This window comes from Phalangium opilio, unplaced genomic scaffold, assembly GCF_054372755.1.
Source record: "Phalangium opilio isolate 3A_F unplaced genomic scaffold, DU_Popi_V2 ptg000014l_1, whole genome shotgun sequence".
NCBI lineage: Eukaryota > Metazoa > Arthropoda > Arachnida > Opiliones > Phalangiidae > Phalangium > Phalangium opilio.
In genome coordinates this window covers 2569335-2583872 of record NW_028324149.1, presented here as the reverse complement: position 1 = coordinate 2583872, position 14538 = coordinate 2569335, and the positions used below count along the sequence as shown (strand labels likewise).

Genomic DNA, 14538 nt, shown 5'->3' with positions numbered 1-14538 from the left:
TGTCCTTGCTTTGTGAAAATAAATAATAAAAATTTCCATTTGGAGTCATTGCTTTGTGCGTTGAAGAATAACCCGTTTTAACAATTAAATTTTAATGTTTGTTTGGAAGCCGCATATGTTAATTGTGTTTTGGCGTGATTTTCTGTATGTATAGTTGTTTGAAATTTCATCAAAAACTGTATGAGATTTAACATTACAAGGTGATATTTTCTTTTTTATAATTATAGCAAATGTAATGGTTCACCTATAGAGAGTTTAAGAAATTAAATTGTTATTCTATAGGCAGTTTAAGAAGTTAAATTGTTCATCTATTGACAGTTTAAGAAATTAAACCGTTCATCTATAGTCAGTTTAAGAAATTAAACCTTTCATCTATAGACAGTTTAAGAAATTAAACTGTTGATCTAAAGACAGTTTAAGAAGTTAATTGTTCATCTATAGACAGTTTAAGAAGTTAAACCGTTCATCTATAGACAGTTTAAGAAATTAAACCGTTCATCTATAGACAGTTTAAAAATTAAATTGTTCATCTATAGACAGTTTAAGAAATTAAATTGTTATTCTATAGACAGTTTAAGAAATTAAATTGTTATTCTATAGACAGTTTAAGAAATTAAATTGTTATTCTATAGACAGTTTAAGAAATTAAATTGTTCAACAATGGACAGTTTTAGAAACCCAGACTTAGAACAATACACCTACATAAAAAAGCCCTACTACCGTTATTTGTCCAATCGTAAAAAATAATACCCTATCCTATAATTACTCAGGTGAATATATACCCTATTCTCTAGATATTATGTCACGTGATATAAACACTACTTATTTGGAACGACCTTCTTCCTTTACTTAACAATACGCATAATCCATTTGACTTTATATCAATTAGTGTTCAATTAAAGTTTGTAGTAAAGTAAGGCATAGGTACAACTTTAAATTCAGTACACACTTAAATTGATAAATGTAGCGGTATATTTTAATCGACTCCCTTTATTTCTGCACGAGAATTTGAAGCAATCGGGTTAAATATATTTATTTTGTTATGAGAAAGTTTATATTAAAAAAGAGAACTATAGGAACCGGCTTGAAGCGTATATTTTCACTAGCTACGGGGTAAATAGTGAACGGGAAGGTAGATAGGTAGGTAATAACGGGTTAATGATGATTCCACCTGTAAATCTACTACTCCTTGCCGGTGGCTAGCCCTAAACGGGGGGCAATAACACGTTATTGTGACGTATCCAACTTACTCGACCAATAAGAGTACGGATGATACAGAAATACGGACAATATTTCCTAGTTGTGAATTTTAAACTCAGAATTAAATAAACTTTACACGAGTGCGATTGTGTTTCAATTTACCTTATAATTTTAAAAATATATTTTTGGTAAGCGTAACTTTATTGTTGTTTTTAAATTATATGCAAATTAGTCTTCTATGGATGGGGAATGAATGTGTTACAATAATATGCATTTAAAAATTGTTCAATTGCTTCATAGTTTTATTATAATAAAATTAATAAGTGATTAACAATTTGTAAATTATGTCAGAGTTGTAAGTTGTGTTTTGGAATAACTATAGTCAGTTTAAAGAATATGATTAAAAGATATGAAAAGATCTGGATTTCGAGCTAGTGATTTGCGATTTAAAAAATTGTCTTTTTAAATCCACTCTACCAGTAATCTTTGAAGCTAACGTATTACAACTGTGTTATATACATAATTACTTAATTAAATAAGTTGCAATTAATTAGAAATTTGTTTGCAAATTATTTACAGTATTATATTTATATTTTAATAATATTAAAATAAAATTATCGTTTATTTGATACTATTTGAGCGACTTGGAAATTAACGAATGAATTATTAACGTTTATTGCTTGTTCAATGTAAATTAACGTCCCAAGGTAACTTCAATTCTATGAAATTATTTATAAATTTTGTTAACTGTGCGTGATTACACGCGTCGAAACATCTTTTCAAAATTAGTTATTGAAAATATATTTTTTTTTTAATAATTTTATTAAAAAAATTACTTTCACGTAAATGTGAGAAAATAGACATTTACTTCAACAATATAAATCTTTAGAAATATAGTTCTTTTCTCAGGCATTCATGCGTATGGTAACAGAATAGACTCGAATTTCAAGGTAAAGGCAGAAAAATGCAAATAAAAGATGTAACTGCCTACCATGATAAAATAATGATCAAAGGATATTTTGAAACCGGAAAGTGTGGCGTGTTCTCGTAATTCTTTTCTTAGAGGAATTTGCGTTTAAAATGGTAAAATAGAGGATGATCTGTAGGCATTTTTCAATATTAAATTAGAGAGAATATAGTGGTAGGAGTAGAAGTTTGAGCTTGAAGTGCCTCTACTTTCAAATGTTGTATCGTTGCCTACGCTATATAACGTAGGAAACGGTTGTATATAGCTAAGTATCAATATGTATTAATTTTGAAATTTTTAATTATATTTTGACAGGGGCATCGAATGATTATGATATTTAATTCTCAACTCTGAAAAAAATCACCAAAGAACTTGAATCAAGTACAAACCAAAGACAACCGTATCTTAAAAATGGATAATAACAGTAAAGATACTCCGTCACTGAAATCGGAAAAAAATGGAAACGCCGCCGAAAATGGAACGAAACCTCCAACCAAAGTGGAACTAACCGACATATTTGGGGAGTTTGGAAGGTACCAGATCATCTTAGGTACCATCGTAATGGTGTCCACCATCCTGGGTAATTGGAACGTTATTGGTTACACGTTTTTCACCTATCCGATGGATCACTGGTGTTCGAGGCCGCCTCAATATGCCAACGTATCAGTGGAGAGTTGGAAGAAAATGGCCATCCCCCACGAGGTTCATCATTCCAAAGATGGTTTCAGTCGATGTAAAATGTACGACATAAGTAATTACACCAGTCCTGACGCATTAACCTCGGCCTACGATAAGTACGTGGCAAGTACCAGTGAAACTGAAGTCTGGAAACCATCGAGTGACCTGATTTCTTGCAAATCTTTGGAGTATGATACCTCATTCTTCAAGTCGACTATATTATATCAGGTTAGTTGAGTTCTACCGAAAATCATTATGTCAATCGTTTTTGGGAGCGAAGAAATTGAAAGGTATTTCAAATAGCACGTTAAAAAATTTTGAAATTGTTATCGTTACGCGTGACATGTTAGAAGGAATGTTTTAACTACAACCATGATCGCGATCAGGTTGAATTGTTACGTAATATGTTGTAGTAACGTATAGTTAGTGTCAACACTTGACACTTTTGAAAGACAAAATAGATGATCAAATATTTCTAACGTTAAAATATGATCAAAGATGATATCATAACGCAATTATTTCCAGTGGTCTTTGACTTGCGAAAACTCGTGGATGGCCTCTATGAGTCAATCGGTGTACATGGCAGGATTTTTAATAGCCGTACTCATGTTTGGTCAAATAGGCGATAAGTAAGCTTTAATATTTAACTGGAGAATTCATCCGTTTTGAATTCAATAAAACAATTGATTTTATAATCATTCATCAAGATATGGCAGACGTCCAGTTTTGCTGACTTGCGTCGTTCTACAACAGATTGGCGGTTTCGCCGCGGCATTTTCACCTAATTTCATTTTTTTCGTTATCATGAGATTTTTTATCGCCATGGGAACTCATGGATTTTATACCACGGGATTCGTAGTTTGTGAGTTAAAACTTGAACCCTTTGAGAGAATGTTCAAAGAAATAACTGTCCTGTTTAATTTTTAAATTTCAGTAATGGAATTAGTCAGTGCACGTGTTCGACCAAAGATGGGTGTTATTTTGAGTATCGGTTGGGCAATTGGATTCATCTTATTACCCGGCTTAGGTTGGCTCACTCGTAGTTGGGCTACTTTGCAGTTGGTTATCGCAATTTGCAGTCTTTCATTATCAGTATGTTGGTGGTAAGTCATTTTCAAATAATTTTTTGTTTTTTTTTTTTTTGAAAGAGAAGATGGCATTTTAATAACTTCTTTCCTCAACCAAGTTGACCTTAATTTAAAACGACTTTTTTCGCATTGTTACGTGTAGGTTTTTTCCCGAGTCTCCACGCTGGATGATTTCCAAGGGTAATTACGAAGGAGCTCAAAAGGTCATAGAGCGAGCGGCTAAATTTAATAACATGTACATCAGCGAAACCCCAGCCATGATTGAAAAATATTGCGAAGCAGTTGAACTGGTTCGTTTCCTTTTATTTTTTCCTATTTATATTTTTATTCAAATCAAATTTGATAAGAAACTCATACCACTACATTTCAAGAATACTAATTGCCTTATATTTAGGCCCACCTTCGTAAAAGTGTTAATTATTTTTAATTATGTAAAACGATGTGATGTTTATTTAAAGGACAAGAAAGTAAACAGCGAGGAAGCGGAAAAATCCAGGAAAGCGTCCATCTTGGATCTGTTACGAACGCCAAACATGAGGAAGACAACTTTAAACATGTTTTTCGCCTGGTTTGTGACGTCATTCGTCTACTACGGTTTGTCACTGAACACGCATTCGTTAGGCGGTGATCCAATTGTCAACATCGCCATCGCTGGGGCGACCGAATTTCCTTGCTTGATCGTTGGTTATTTTGCCATTCGTTACGTTGGCAGGCGAATCCCTCTGACGTTTTTTCTTGTCCTGGCTGGAGGAGGGTGTCTATTAACCATTCCAATCACGGATGGTAAGTTTTAATCAGCAATTAATTTAGTTTCCAACTAACACGTTTCTGTTTTTCTTTGCGTACTTAGATCTTTTATGGTTGAGAATTACTTTAGTTATGATTGGTAAAGCCGGTGTTAGTATCGCGTTTGGTATTGTTTATATTTACTCCGCTGAACTGTTTCCAACTGTGGTACGCAACGTTGGAGTTGGTTCGAGTTCAACTTGCGCGAGGGTCGGTTCGATTATTGCGCCTTTTGTAAAAGAATTGGTAAATTGGAACTCGCTATTATCAGTCAAACTCTAATCTAACCAAATCTGAGCCTACTTCTTCTTTAAACCACTTTAATTAGGGTAAGGCTACCACCGAAGGTGTACCATTGGCCGTATTTGGATCCGTAACTGTCTTCAGTGGACTGCTTGTACTAATGTTACCGGAAACTATGAATAAAGCTATACCGGATACTCTAGAAGAAGGAGAGATTGCCTCATCAAAGTATGGGTCCATTATGGACGATTTATTGAATGTTATTTTAATGTTTTTACATTGAATTCTTTTACAGGGAAAATAAAAAGGCTGTTAAAAAACCAAAGCAAGATAAATCGGTAACGAACGCGGCGTTTAATAGTGAAGAAGCTAAACTTTGAATGTTTAATTAACCAAAAACTGTACTCGATAAAATAAGTAATGTTAAACCTCAAAGATAAAGGAAGTGGTCTGTCTTTATCGAGTACGCGTGCGCAAAGTTAAGTGAGATTTTTTATAGTAAATGGTTATTTTTATACGGTATACTTTTAAATGCATTCTTTTAACATTTAAAATTAAAGTTAGTAATATATTTAAAATGGCGAAAAATCAACGAATTTATTGAAAATTCTGAATCAAGACGATCAAACACCTCAATGAACTTATTAATGTGTAGAATTTTTAACTCAATTGATTCATTTACACATCAATAATTTTATATAAAAAAAATAATAATAAATACCCTTGTACTAATTATACTAATTATAATAAAACCATGTGAACTAACAACTAAATCCTCTTGAACTTTAATATTCCTATATTTTGAACGTGTTAATGAACATGTAAAGTGCAATTGCAGGTAACGTGTCTGTTTAATCCAAAGCAATGACAATATCAAGATCTGAATAGACTAAATTTCAAGGTAAGCACGTTCAATGGTAAGCGATTAAAATTATGGAAATTATGGAAATAATATATTTTGCCGTTTAAGCCATATGGTTTATATTATTATTTTTTTGCAAAGTCATTCTAGCATGACTAATTTTTAATTTTTTTGGATGAAACGGATTTTGCGTAGTAATCTTAGGTATTTTTAGAGGTGATAACCACTTCAAAGAAAATAACAAATATGCATAAAACAGTCAAATATGATGACTTGGCCAATTTATATAATTAATTTTAATTAAAGACATTTAATTTCATACGCGGCCTGACATATCCGAGGTCAAAGGTCACATGACGAAATTAAACGAACAAACAGTTAATGTAATGTATTACGTAAAAGTATAGAGTTTCTTATTATTTCGTACTGAAACATATTTCTGAAGTGGCAAGCCCCTCGAATATTAATCCCATCCATAACACGCGAGTTATTCATTTTTGTGATTTTTGCCTTTGGTGGTTACCCAAGCGATACTCTATGAACCTACCCAAGGTTTTTCGCGCTTATTCAATTTTATTGTTACTTTAGGGGGAAATGGGTTTAAAGCTACTGTACCGGTAGTGTTAATTACGCCCACTTAACCTTCAAATTTTTTTAATTCAATTCAAAATATTTATGTTTTTTTTTAAAAAAATACGATATTTAGTTCGTTTCGTTTTTATTGTATATATATATATATATATATATATATTTATAACTTACGAGTTGGATTACCGGTTTTGAAATGTCATATTATATAAGACATTTATATATGATTTATTAAATTTTAATTCTTGAGCCTTAACTCTTTTATGCCCGAATGACCCGAATTTAAAAAAATAAAATAAAAATTAAGGTATATAATTATTTTGATGACAGCTTCGAAAAATGTCCCTGGGGGGCACAAACATTTCTTCAAATTAATGTTTATAATAAGTTATAACCCCAATTTTGGTGTGGTTAAAGTAATAAAGATATTCCGTAGGAAACCACACAAGTATGAGGTTTTTCTTAAATAGTATTTTATTAAATTTCAAATTTGATGAATTTGAATTTTTCCAACATGGATATTAAACATATTGAAATTTCCAATAAAATCCGGTTTTTCTACCGGATTTTTTCGATTTACAAGCCACCGTTCTCTAAATTATTGATAACAAATCAATTGCTCTTGAAATCCTGATCTTCATAAACTAATTTTCCAAAATTATCTAACACTCTTTATGAATATAACCCTTTTTTTCTTTTTGAAATATGACGTAAATTCACTCACCGCTATTTCCTCTTTAATAAACTTAGTTTAAAATTTAATCATATACATTTTTTAATTTAAATTTTAAGTGCCACTTTAGTTTAAACTCGTATGCCCTAACCTCAATGATAATAATTCAGTTTAAAACTCATAAAAACCTCTCTATGTTCTAGACAGTGCGCCAAAATAAAGCATTTTCACGCTCAGGAACAAGATAATGTCCGGTTTAAAAGAGTGATAATTCTAAAAGAAATAATATATTGAAATTATTCAATTTATACAGTTTTTTTAAGGGGCGATAGGGTTAAGTTACCAACCGGTCTTATTACGACACTCGACACTTCGGAATGCTATAGGTGCGGAATAAGAATTGAATTAAGTATTTTAAAATTTCATAGCTTATATTTCAAACGCAGATTGGCCAGGACACGGTGAAGTCCTTTGAGGTAAGATAGATCCCGAGCAAAATTTTGGTTTATAAACTGATGGTCATGTTTGTGATTCTTAATTCAAGATAACTGATGATTTTAATTAAATTTATCAATAAAGGCATTTTTAATAAACAACTTACGTTCGTTTCCAGATGTCTTCCATGGAAAAAGAAAACAACGCATCTTCCCAACCAAAACCTACTAAAGACATTAAGGAATTAACGGACATTTGCGGAGACATTGGTCCTTTTAATTTCATGATATTGGGTGTTTGCTTGCTTTCGGCTTTAATGGCCAATTGGAACGCCATTGGTCAAGTTTTTCTGGCCTTCCCAGTCAACCACTTTTGCGCCAGACCTCTAGAGTTTCAGAACATGTCCGTTGAACAATGGAAGGACATTTCAATACCTAAAGAAGAAATTAGAGGTAAAGCTGTTCTGAATTCTTCAACATAGTTTTTAATTTCGACTTGCAGGAAAAAGCGTGTCCAGTAAATGCATGATGTACGATCTCAGTAACTATACTGACGAAACAAACTTACTCAACGAATTCAATAATAAAATGGGGGAAAACTGGACACCGTCGGACAAGAAAATATCCTGCACAGCGTGGGAATTTGATAGGACATTCTGGACCAGTTCTATCGTGGACCAATTTTACTTGGTGTGCACTCGAAGTTACATGGTGTCCCTAAGTCAAGCTATTTACATGTCCGGCTTTTTCGTATCTGTTTTCATCTTTGGTCAAATCGGAGACGTAATTGGACGTCGCCCCGTTGTTCTTATCTGCGCCACCTTGGCTCAAGTATCTTGCTTCGTCTTACCATTCGCGAATACAATTACTTTCTACGCTATTATTAGGTTTTTTGTGGCCATGGGAGCTCATGGCTTGTTTACCACTTCATTTGTCATAAGTAAGTACTTAAATTTGTTTCTTAAGCCTTTGCAAGTTTAAAAGTGGTCACTACCCACTAGTGATGGAATATTCGTCAGCGAAATACCGACCACTATTCGCAATCGGAATGTCTGCTGGGTGGGCGACTGGATTTTTGACATTACCAGGAGTTGGTTGGCTAACACGTCATTGGTTCACTTTCCAATTGACCGTTGCTTGCGTATCTCTACTATTCTTTCTGTTCTGGTGGTAAGTTTAATTTCAAAATAACCTTTAATCTCTATAGGGTAATCATTTCTCAACAGGATAGTTCCAGAATCGGCTCGTTGGTTGATATCCCAAGGAAAGTACGAGGAAGCCAAGAAGTACTTGGAAAAGGCAGCAATGCAAAATGGAAAGTGGACCAAAGATACCCCGGACATCATCGACACTTACATAAGCACATTTGAAATAGTAACTTATGTACCAAAAAGATACTGATTAACCCTAAGTAAGTAGACCTAATTTGAAATTCATACCTCACAGGCAAGAATGAATCGTTCCAACAATGGTAAAGAGAAAAAGGCCTCAATCCTGGACTGTTTAAGAACGCCAAATATGAGGAAGAAGTCGTTGACCATGTTTTACGCTTGGTACTTGGGCCGTAAGTCCCAAAAACATTGACTGCATTTTTAAGCACTGTTCAATAATAGGTTTGTGACATCTTTCGTGTACTATGGACTGTCTCTGAATACTGGCTCTCTGGGAGGCAATTATTTCATCAACCTAGCCATCGCGGGAGCCGTTGAGTTCCCTTCCTTTATCTGCGCATTTCTGTTAATACAGTTTTTGGGACGAAAGAAGCCACTCGCCTTCGTCTTAATTGTCGGTGGAGGATGCTGTCTTGGAATAATACCTTTATCAGATGGTAGGTTACATTACCGTGGACCATTCCTCAAGGTCATGATGACCATTTTAGGCTGCAGAAAGTAGTATTAAATAAGCTACTGTCCCTTAGATATGGTTGGTGTTCGTGTAGCTCTTGGTATGGTCGGTAAGAGCGGAGTCAACATTGCTTTCTCAACAATCTACATCTACTCCGCGGAAATTTTCCCGACTGTTGTACGAAATGTTGGTGTTGGTACCAGCTCAACATTCGCGAGGTTGGGAGCCATCATAGCTCCATTCATTAAAGAACTTGTGAGTAGATATTAAATTTTTAATTCGAAATTATATATATAAACAAGTTGGGAAAACCAAAATATTACCTCTCCGAGTCAAGACGACTACTTACAAACTTATTTACCCAGATATGGAAATGTTTCTTAAGTTAAAATTTATGAAATATTAAAGCAGTATACAAAGCATAGCAAATTTACTGTAAATCAGACGACATTTTACATCCAATAATGATATACTTGTACACATTAAAATCATCCGATGGGGGAAAAACGGGTCATCGGCGTTTTATAAATGACGCTAGCGCAATAAAGCGTGCAAGGTACCAAGGCTTAACAAAAATTGTAGGATAACATATTTATAGAGATAGATAACAACTTTTATAATTAAAATTAGAAACTAACATATCTATAAAATTCTCGCGTGATCAACTGGTTTCACGCCAATTAAATAGCTATAGTCCCATAGAGCTATTTGTATTAATTCCTCCATGGTTTTTTCGCCAAGCTGAGAACTACGCGTTTTACGTCACGTTATCAAAAAAGCAGACTATTTTCTTTGAAGACCGCGCTAGCTCAGCGCTAAGCACCGTGACGTCAAAATTCAAAAACAAAATCCCTGGGCCGCGTTCAGCAACGCGAGGCTCTGCTGAACGCGACCCAGATTTCCACCATGATTATAAATCTAAGCCTAATTATTTAAAAGTGTATTTAACTTTCGGCTCACTCTGAACCGTTAATGTCTCTGCATACAGAAACGAAAACCAAACCCAAACTTTTACTTTTTGGTTCACTAGGCCTATTGACAAATAAGAGTTCATTTGACCAACATAGCAGCGTTGTACTTGTATTCACTATGATTTTAGAAAGGATTATGCTATAAACAGATGTAGTATAGCTTAAGTAATATATAAACATCCATTTTAAATAATAATATTAAAAAAAATCTTTGGAATATCATAATGAAATAGAGCTTTAAAGCTACAAAAGTACTAAATGCATCATAATTACGAAAAATATTTCCACATATTCAGTTTATATTAAGGATAAAGGGAATATTATGGTTGTGTTGGATTTCTTTACACATCAAAAGAAAACGAACTTCTAACGCAGCGCACTACTGTAACAACGGACGGACACATACAGACAAAAACATAGACTGCTTTTAACTCTTTCCGTATTAATTTTGAATTGAGAAACAAGATTATCTTAAATATTAAAATAAATATAATTAATATTTAATATTTTCTTCGTTAGTTATTCGCCTTATTGAACGTTACATCGTTTTAAAAAAGAACAATTAAACATTCTTGAGAGACTTGACTAATATTGGCGTTTGAAATGAAGCATACGTCGGTTGCTTCGCCTTACTAAAATAGGTAGTATATAAGGGTTTCGAATCGCAGCCATGGATAAGAACAGCGCAATTGCGTGAACCTTTGGTGGAAGCCCCACCTTAGGGAGGCCGGACGTTTCTCGTAACCCTGGCCGATCGCCGCGTATGTCTTAACCTTAACGATGATGATGGAGTAGAAGCCAGGTGTGCAGACTGGGGTCCATGTGGGATGGACAAAAACAATGACCAGAAGATGGTGGTGTGTAGAAACCAGTGTGTACAGACTGGTGTCCATGTGGGATGGACAAAAACAAAGACCAGAAGATGGTGGTGTTAGAAGCCAGGTGTACAGACTGGTGTCCATGTGGGATGGACAAAGAGCAGATGACGGTGGTGATTAGAAGCCAGTGTGGACAGACTGGTGTCCATGTGGGATGGACAAAGACCACAAGAGGGTGGGGATTAGAAGCCAGTGTGTACAGACTGGTGTCCATGTGGGATGGACAAAGAGCAGCAGATGATTGTGATTAGAAGACAGTGTGTACAGACTGGTGTCCATGTGGGATGGACAAAGACCAGAGGCTGGTGATGTTAGACAGGCAATGGAGTAATAGCCTGTAAGTGTAATACAATTTTCGAAATTTCCGGAAATTGAGAACACGTTTGCTCCGATTTGCAAACTGCGAACGCGGTCACGTGGGTGTAACAACAGACAGACACACACACACACACACCCACACCCACACACACACACACACACACACACAGACACGTCGAAATTAGAACCTCTCCGTGACATACGTCACTCGGAGAGGTAAAAAATAATAAAACACTCATTACAGGGAAAAGCGACTAATCCTTCGGTACCTTTGGCAATATTCGGTGGGTTGACCGTTTTCGGGGCTTTGTTGGTACTTATTTTTCTACCAGAGACGAGGAACCAAGTCATACCGGAAACATTAGAAGAAGGAGAGGATTTCGGAAGGTAAGTTTATATGTCGTAATTTTATTTCAAAAATTCGAGAAAATTTTTAAATTCGTATTCGTATTCGCATTGAAGGAAGAAGCTGAAAGCGAACCCAAGTATGGCAAGTACCGAGTCAGTGACGTCACGAATGTAATAAGCATTGGTTGTGACATTAGTTAGGTGACAATTAGATTAGTGTTAGATAGTAAATGTATTACTTACATTTTTCGCGTCTGTGGATTTCGTATCTTCCTTTGTGAAAACGTTTCATTTTAAATGTCTTGTGAACTTTAACCCATGGATGTTCATAAACGCCGCCTTTCAATGGTGGCCATAAGAAGTTGGTTTTGGTCTATTTCCGAAAATACATATTTAAAGATGAATTTGCTCTTGTTATAAACGGTATTACAATAATTAGATTCATATCTTAAGTGTTAAAATGTCTACGTTTAAAGATGTTAATTTTAAAGGTTTAAACGTGATTGGAATAAATATTCTTTCCAAGAATAGAAAGAAAAAATGTTTTATGTCTATGAAGGTACGTTGTCCTAAAGTTAATATGTTCAAGGTTTTTTGGTTTTTCTTCTAAACGAAAATTTCAAACGCGATATTTTGGGAGACAAAGAGTGAACCGAAAAATGGGTGTTAAAAGTATTCAATTACTTTCCTTTAATAAAAGTTCAAATTACGAAAATACCAGCGATTCAAATTCACAAAAATCTGAAACTGGTTCGAAAAAAATTGAATTAACTGATATTTTTGGGGAATATGGTCGGTATCAGATTATATTATGCGGAATTCTGATGTACTCGACCTTGCTTGGCAATTGGAATGTAGTTGGGTACACGTTTTATATTTTCCCCATGGATCATTGGTGCGCAAGACCACAGAATCTGGGTAATATCTCAGTTGAAAACTGGAAAAATTCAAGTATCCCTAGAGAAGTTAGGCACGGGAAAGACGCCTTTAGTACTTGTACCATGTTTGACCCTGTTAACCTTACTGGTACGCACGGACAAGGTAGAGTTGGCGATGTTGAACGAGTACTTATTGAAATACCGTGCGACGAATGGGAGTTCGATAAATCGTTTTTTAAATCGACCATAATAAGTCAGGTACGTTTAATTATCATTAATAATTTCGGTAATGTTATTCTAAATTTTTTAATTCAGTGGTCCTTGACTTGCCAACATTCGTGGAAGGCTTCCATGAGTCAGTCTGTTTACATGACAGGGTTTTTAATTGCTGTTTTACTATTTGGAAAAGTTGGGGACAAGTAATTTTAATTTTATTAAGTATACAGTTTGTTTTTTTACCTTATTTTAATTAATTTTTTTCGGTTCAGATATGGTAGAAAACCAGTTCTGATAATTTGCGTAATTCTGCAGCAAGTTGCTGGATTAGCAGCAGCTTTCTCGCCCAATTTCGCGTTCTTTGTCGTTATGAGGTTTTTTATTGCCATGGGAGTTCATGGTTTCTTCACAACGGCTTATGTCGTTTGTAAGCAAAAACAACATTAATTGACCCTAAACATTGACGCATTTTAATAAGTTTTTTTAATAACAGTGACTGAATTGGTCAGTTCTTCAGTTCGACCCAAAGTTGGTGTAAGTCTAGGAGTTGGATGGTCAGTTGGTTTCCTACTTTTACCTGCGTTAGGATGGTTTACTCGTAGTTGGTCCCTTCAACAGTTGGTCCTTGCAATATGCAGCGTTGTATTATCAATTACTTTTTGGTGAGGTGCACGAATCATTTAAAAGACTTGTACAGAGCTGAGAAAATCAATTTAGGTTGATACCAGAGTCGCCACGATGGTTGATTGCGACGGGACAATACGATGAAGCTAGGAAAGTCATAGAGCGCGCTGCTAAAATGAATGGAGTGTATAACGAACAGACATCAAGTCTGATTGACGAGTGTTTTGAAAATATAGAAAAGGTACTGTTCATCCTTGATTTTGTTCTGTTATAGTTAAAGATTATCATCCGACTGACATCAAGCAAATAAATACAGGAGCGAGTTAAACTGGCTTTGGAGAAAGGAAGTGGTTCCAAAGCAACCGTTTTGGATCTCGTTCGTACCCCGAACCTTCGCAAAGTTACTTTGAATCTTTTCTTGGTCTGGTTCGTTACGGCCTTCGTCTACTATGCCCTTGCCTTGAACACGCACTCTTTGGGAGGCGACCCGCTTGTAAATATCGCCATATCCGGAATTGCCGAATTACCATGCCTATTGGTGTACTATCTGGTCATCAAATACATTGGAAGGAGGTTACCACTGGCGTTTTTCTTAGTCCTTGCCGGATGTTCTTGTTTGTTTACCATACCAGTTACTAGTGAAGGTAAGTGAAATACGCTTTCGTTAAGTGGTGTATAGTGTTGCAATTTCTTTCATCCATGGACAAGTAGATTTGATGTGGCTAAAAATAACTCTAGTAATGTTGGGAAAATCGTGCGTCAGTGTGTGTTTCGGAATTATCTATATGTACTCCGTGGAATTATTCCCAACTGTTGTCCGAAATTTTGGAGTTGGTTCTTGTTCAACTTTAGCTAGGGTTGGTTCCATAATTGCACCATTCGTTAAAGAACTGGTATGCCATTACTTCTGATTGAAAGGATGTTTAACCACAACTTAATTT

The 14538-nt window shown here is 34.9% G+C and overlaps 3 protein-coding genes across 4 annotated transcripts in view; all 3 read left to right on the top strand.

The window, feature by feature from the left end:
- Positions 1-14538, top strand: part of LOC149705066 (uncharacterized) — a 62038-nt gene that overhangs the window by 47237 nt on the left and 263 nt on the right. Inside the window, exons 3-21 of the mRNA XM_089865644.1 lie at positions 2483-3073; positions 3371-3474; positions 3553-3707; positions 3780-3948; positions 4076-4223; positions 4392-4716; positions 4784-4965; positions 5048-5221; positions 7514-7561; positions 7699-7972; positions 8022-8459; positions 8521-8689; positions 8746-8893; positions 8966-9072; positions 9133-9347; positions 13467-13635; positions 13691-13838; positions 13914-14241; positions 14309-14490. Of these exons, the coding sequence (XP_089721770.1) occupies positions 2579-3073; positions 3371-3474; positions 3553-3707; positions 3780-3948; positions 4076-4223; positions 4392-4716; positions 4784-4965; positions 5048-5221; positions 7514-7561; positions 7699-7972; positions 8022-8459; positions 8521-8689; positions 8746-8893; positions 8966-9072; positions 9133-9347; positions 13467-13635; positions 13691-13838; positions 13914-14241; positions 14309-14490 (3978 nt within the window). The 5' untranslated portion in view covers positions 2483-2578. The remainder of the gene's footprint in view (positions 1-2482; positions 3074-3370; positions 3475-3552; positions 3708-3779; positions 3949-4075; positions 4224-4391; positions 4717-4783; positions 4966-5047; positions 5222-7513; positions 7562-7698; positions 7973-8021; positions 8460-8520; positions 8690-8745; positions 8894-8965; positions 9073-9132; positions 9348-13466; positions 13636-13690; positions 13839-13913; positions 14242-14308; positions 14491-14538) is intronic.
- Positions 9333-12311, top strand: LOC149705068 (organic cation transporter protein-like). Its single transcript, XM_089865285.1, has 3 exons — positions 9333-9619; positions 11776-11918; positions 11994-12311. The coding sequence occupies exons 1-3, from the start codon at positions 9440-9442 to the stop codon at positions 12052-12054; spliced, it is 384 nt and encodes a 127-aa protein (XP_089721411.1). The 5' UTR covers positions 9333-9439; the 3' UTR covers positions 12055-12311.
- Positions 12532-13490, top strand: LOC149705067 (organic cation/carnitine transporter 2-like). 2 transcript variants are annotated; one of them, XM_089865279.1, is made up of 3 exons: positions 12532-13015; positions 13073-13176; positions 13246-13490. In XM_089865279.1, exons 1-3 carry the CDS (start codon positions 12539-12541, stop codon positions 13418-13420), a joined length of 756 nt encoding a protein of 251 aa, XP_089721405.1. In that variant the 5' UTR covers positions 12532-12538; the 3' UTR covers positions 13421-13490. The 2 variants fall into 2 exon arrangements, with proteins under 2 accessions (XP_089721405.1, XP_089721404.1); XM_089865278.1 differs by having other exon boundaries at positions 12532-13176.

What these genes read in the sequence shown, in the direction of transcription:
- LOC149705068 (XM_089865285.1), top strand. Translation starts at nt 9,440, where the DNA reads ATGGTTGGTGTTCGTGTAGCTCTTGGTATGGTCGGTAAGAGCGGAGTC. An exon ending in CTCCATTCATTAAAGAACTT is followed by an intron (nt 9,620 to 11,775) that starts GTGAGTAGATAT and finishes CACTCATTACAG; the next exon opens with GGAAAAGCGACTAATCCTTC. An exon ending in GAAGGAGAGGATTTCGGAAG is followed by an intron (nt 11,919 to 11,993) that starts GTAAGTTTATAT and finishes TTCGCATTGAAG; the next exon opens with GAAGAAGCTGAAAGCGAACC.
- LOC149705067 (XM_089865278.1), top strand. Translation starts at nt 12,539, where the DNA reads ATGGGTGTTAAAAGTATTCAATTACTTTCCTTTAATAAAAGTTCAAAT. An exon ending in TTTGGAAAAGTTGGGGACAA is followed by an intron (nt 13,177 to 13,245) that starts GTAATTTTAATT and finishes TTTTCGGTTCAG; the next exon opens with ATATGGTAGAAAACCAGTTC.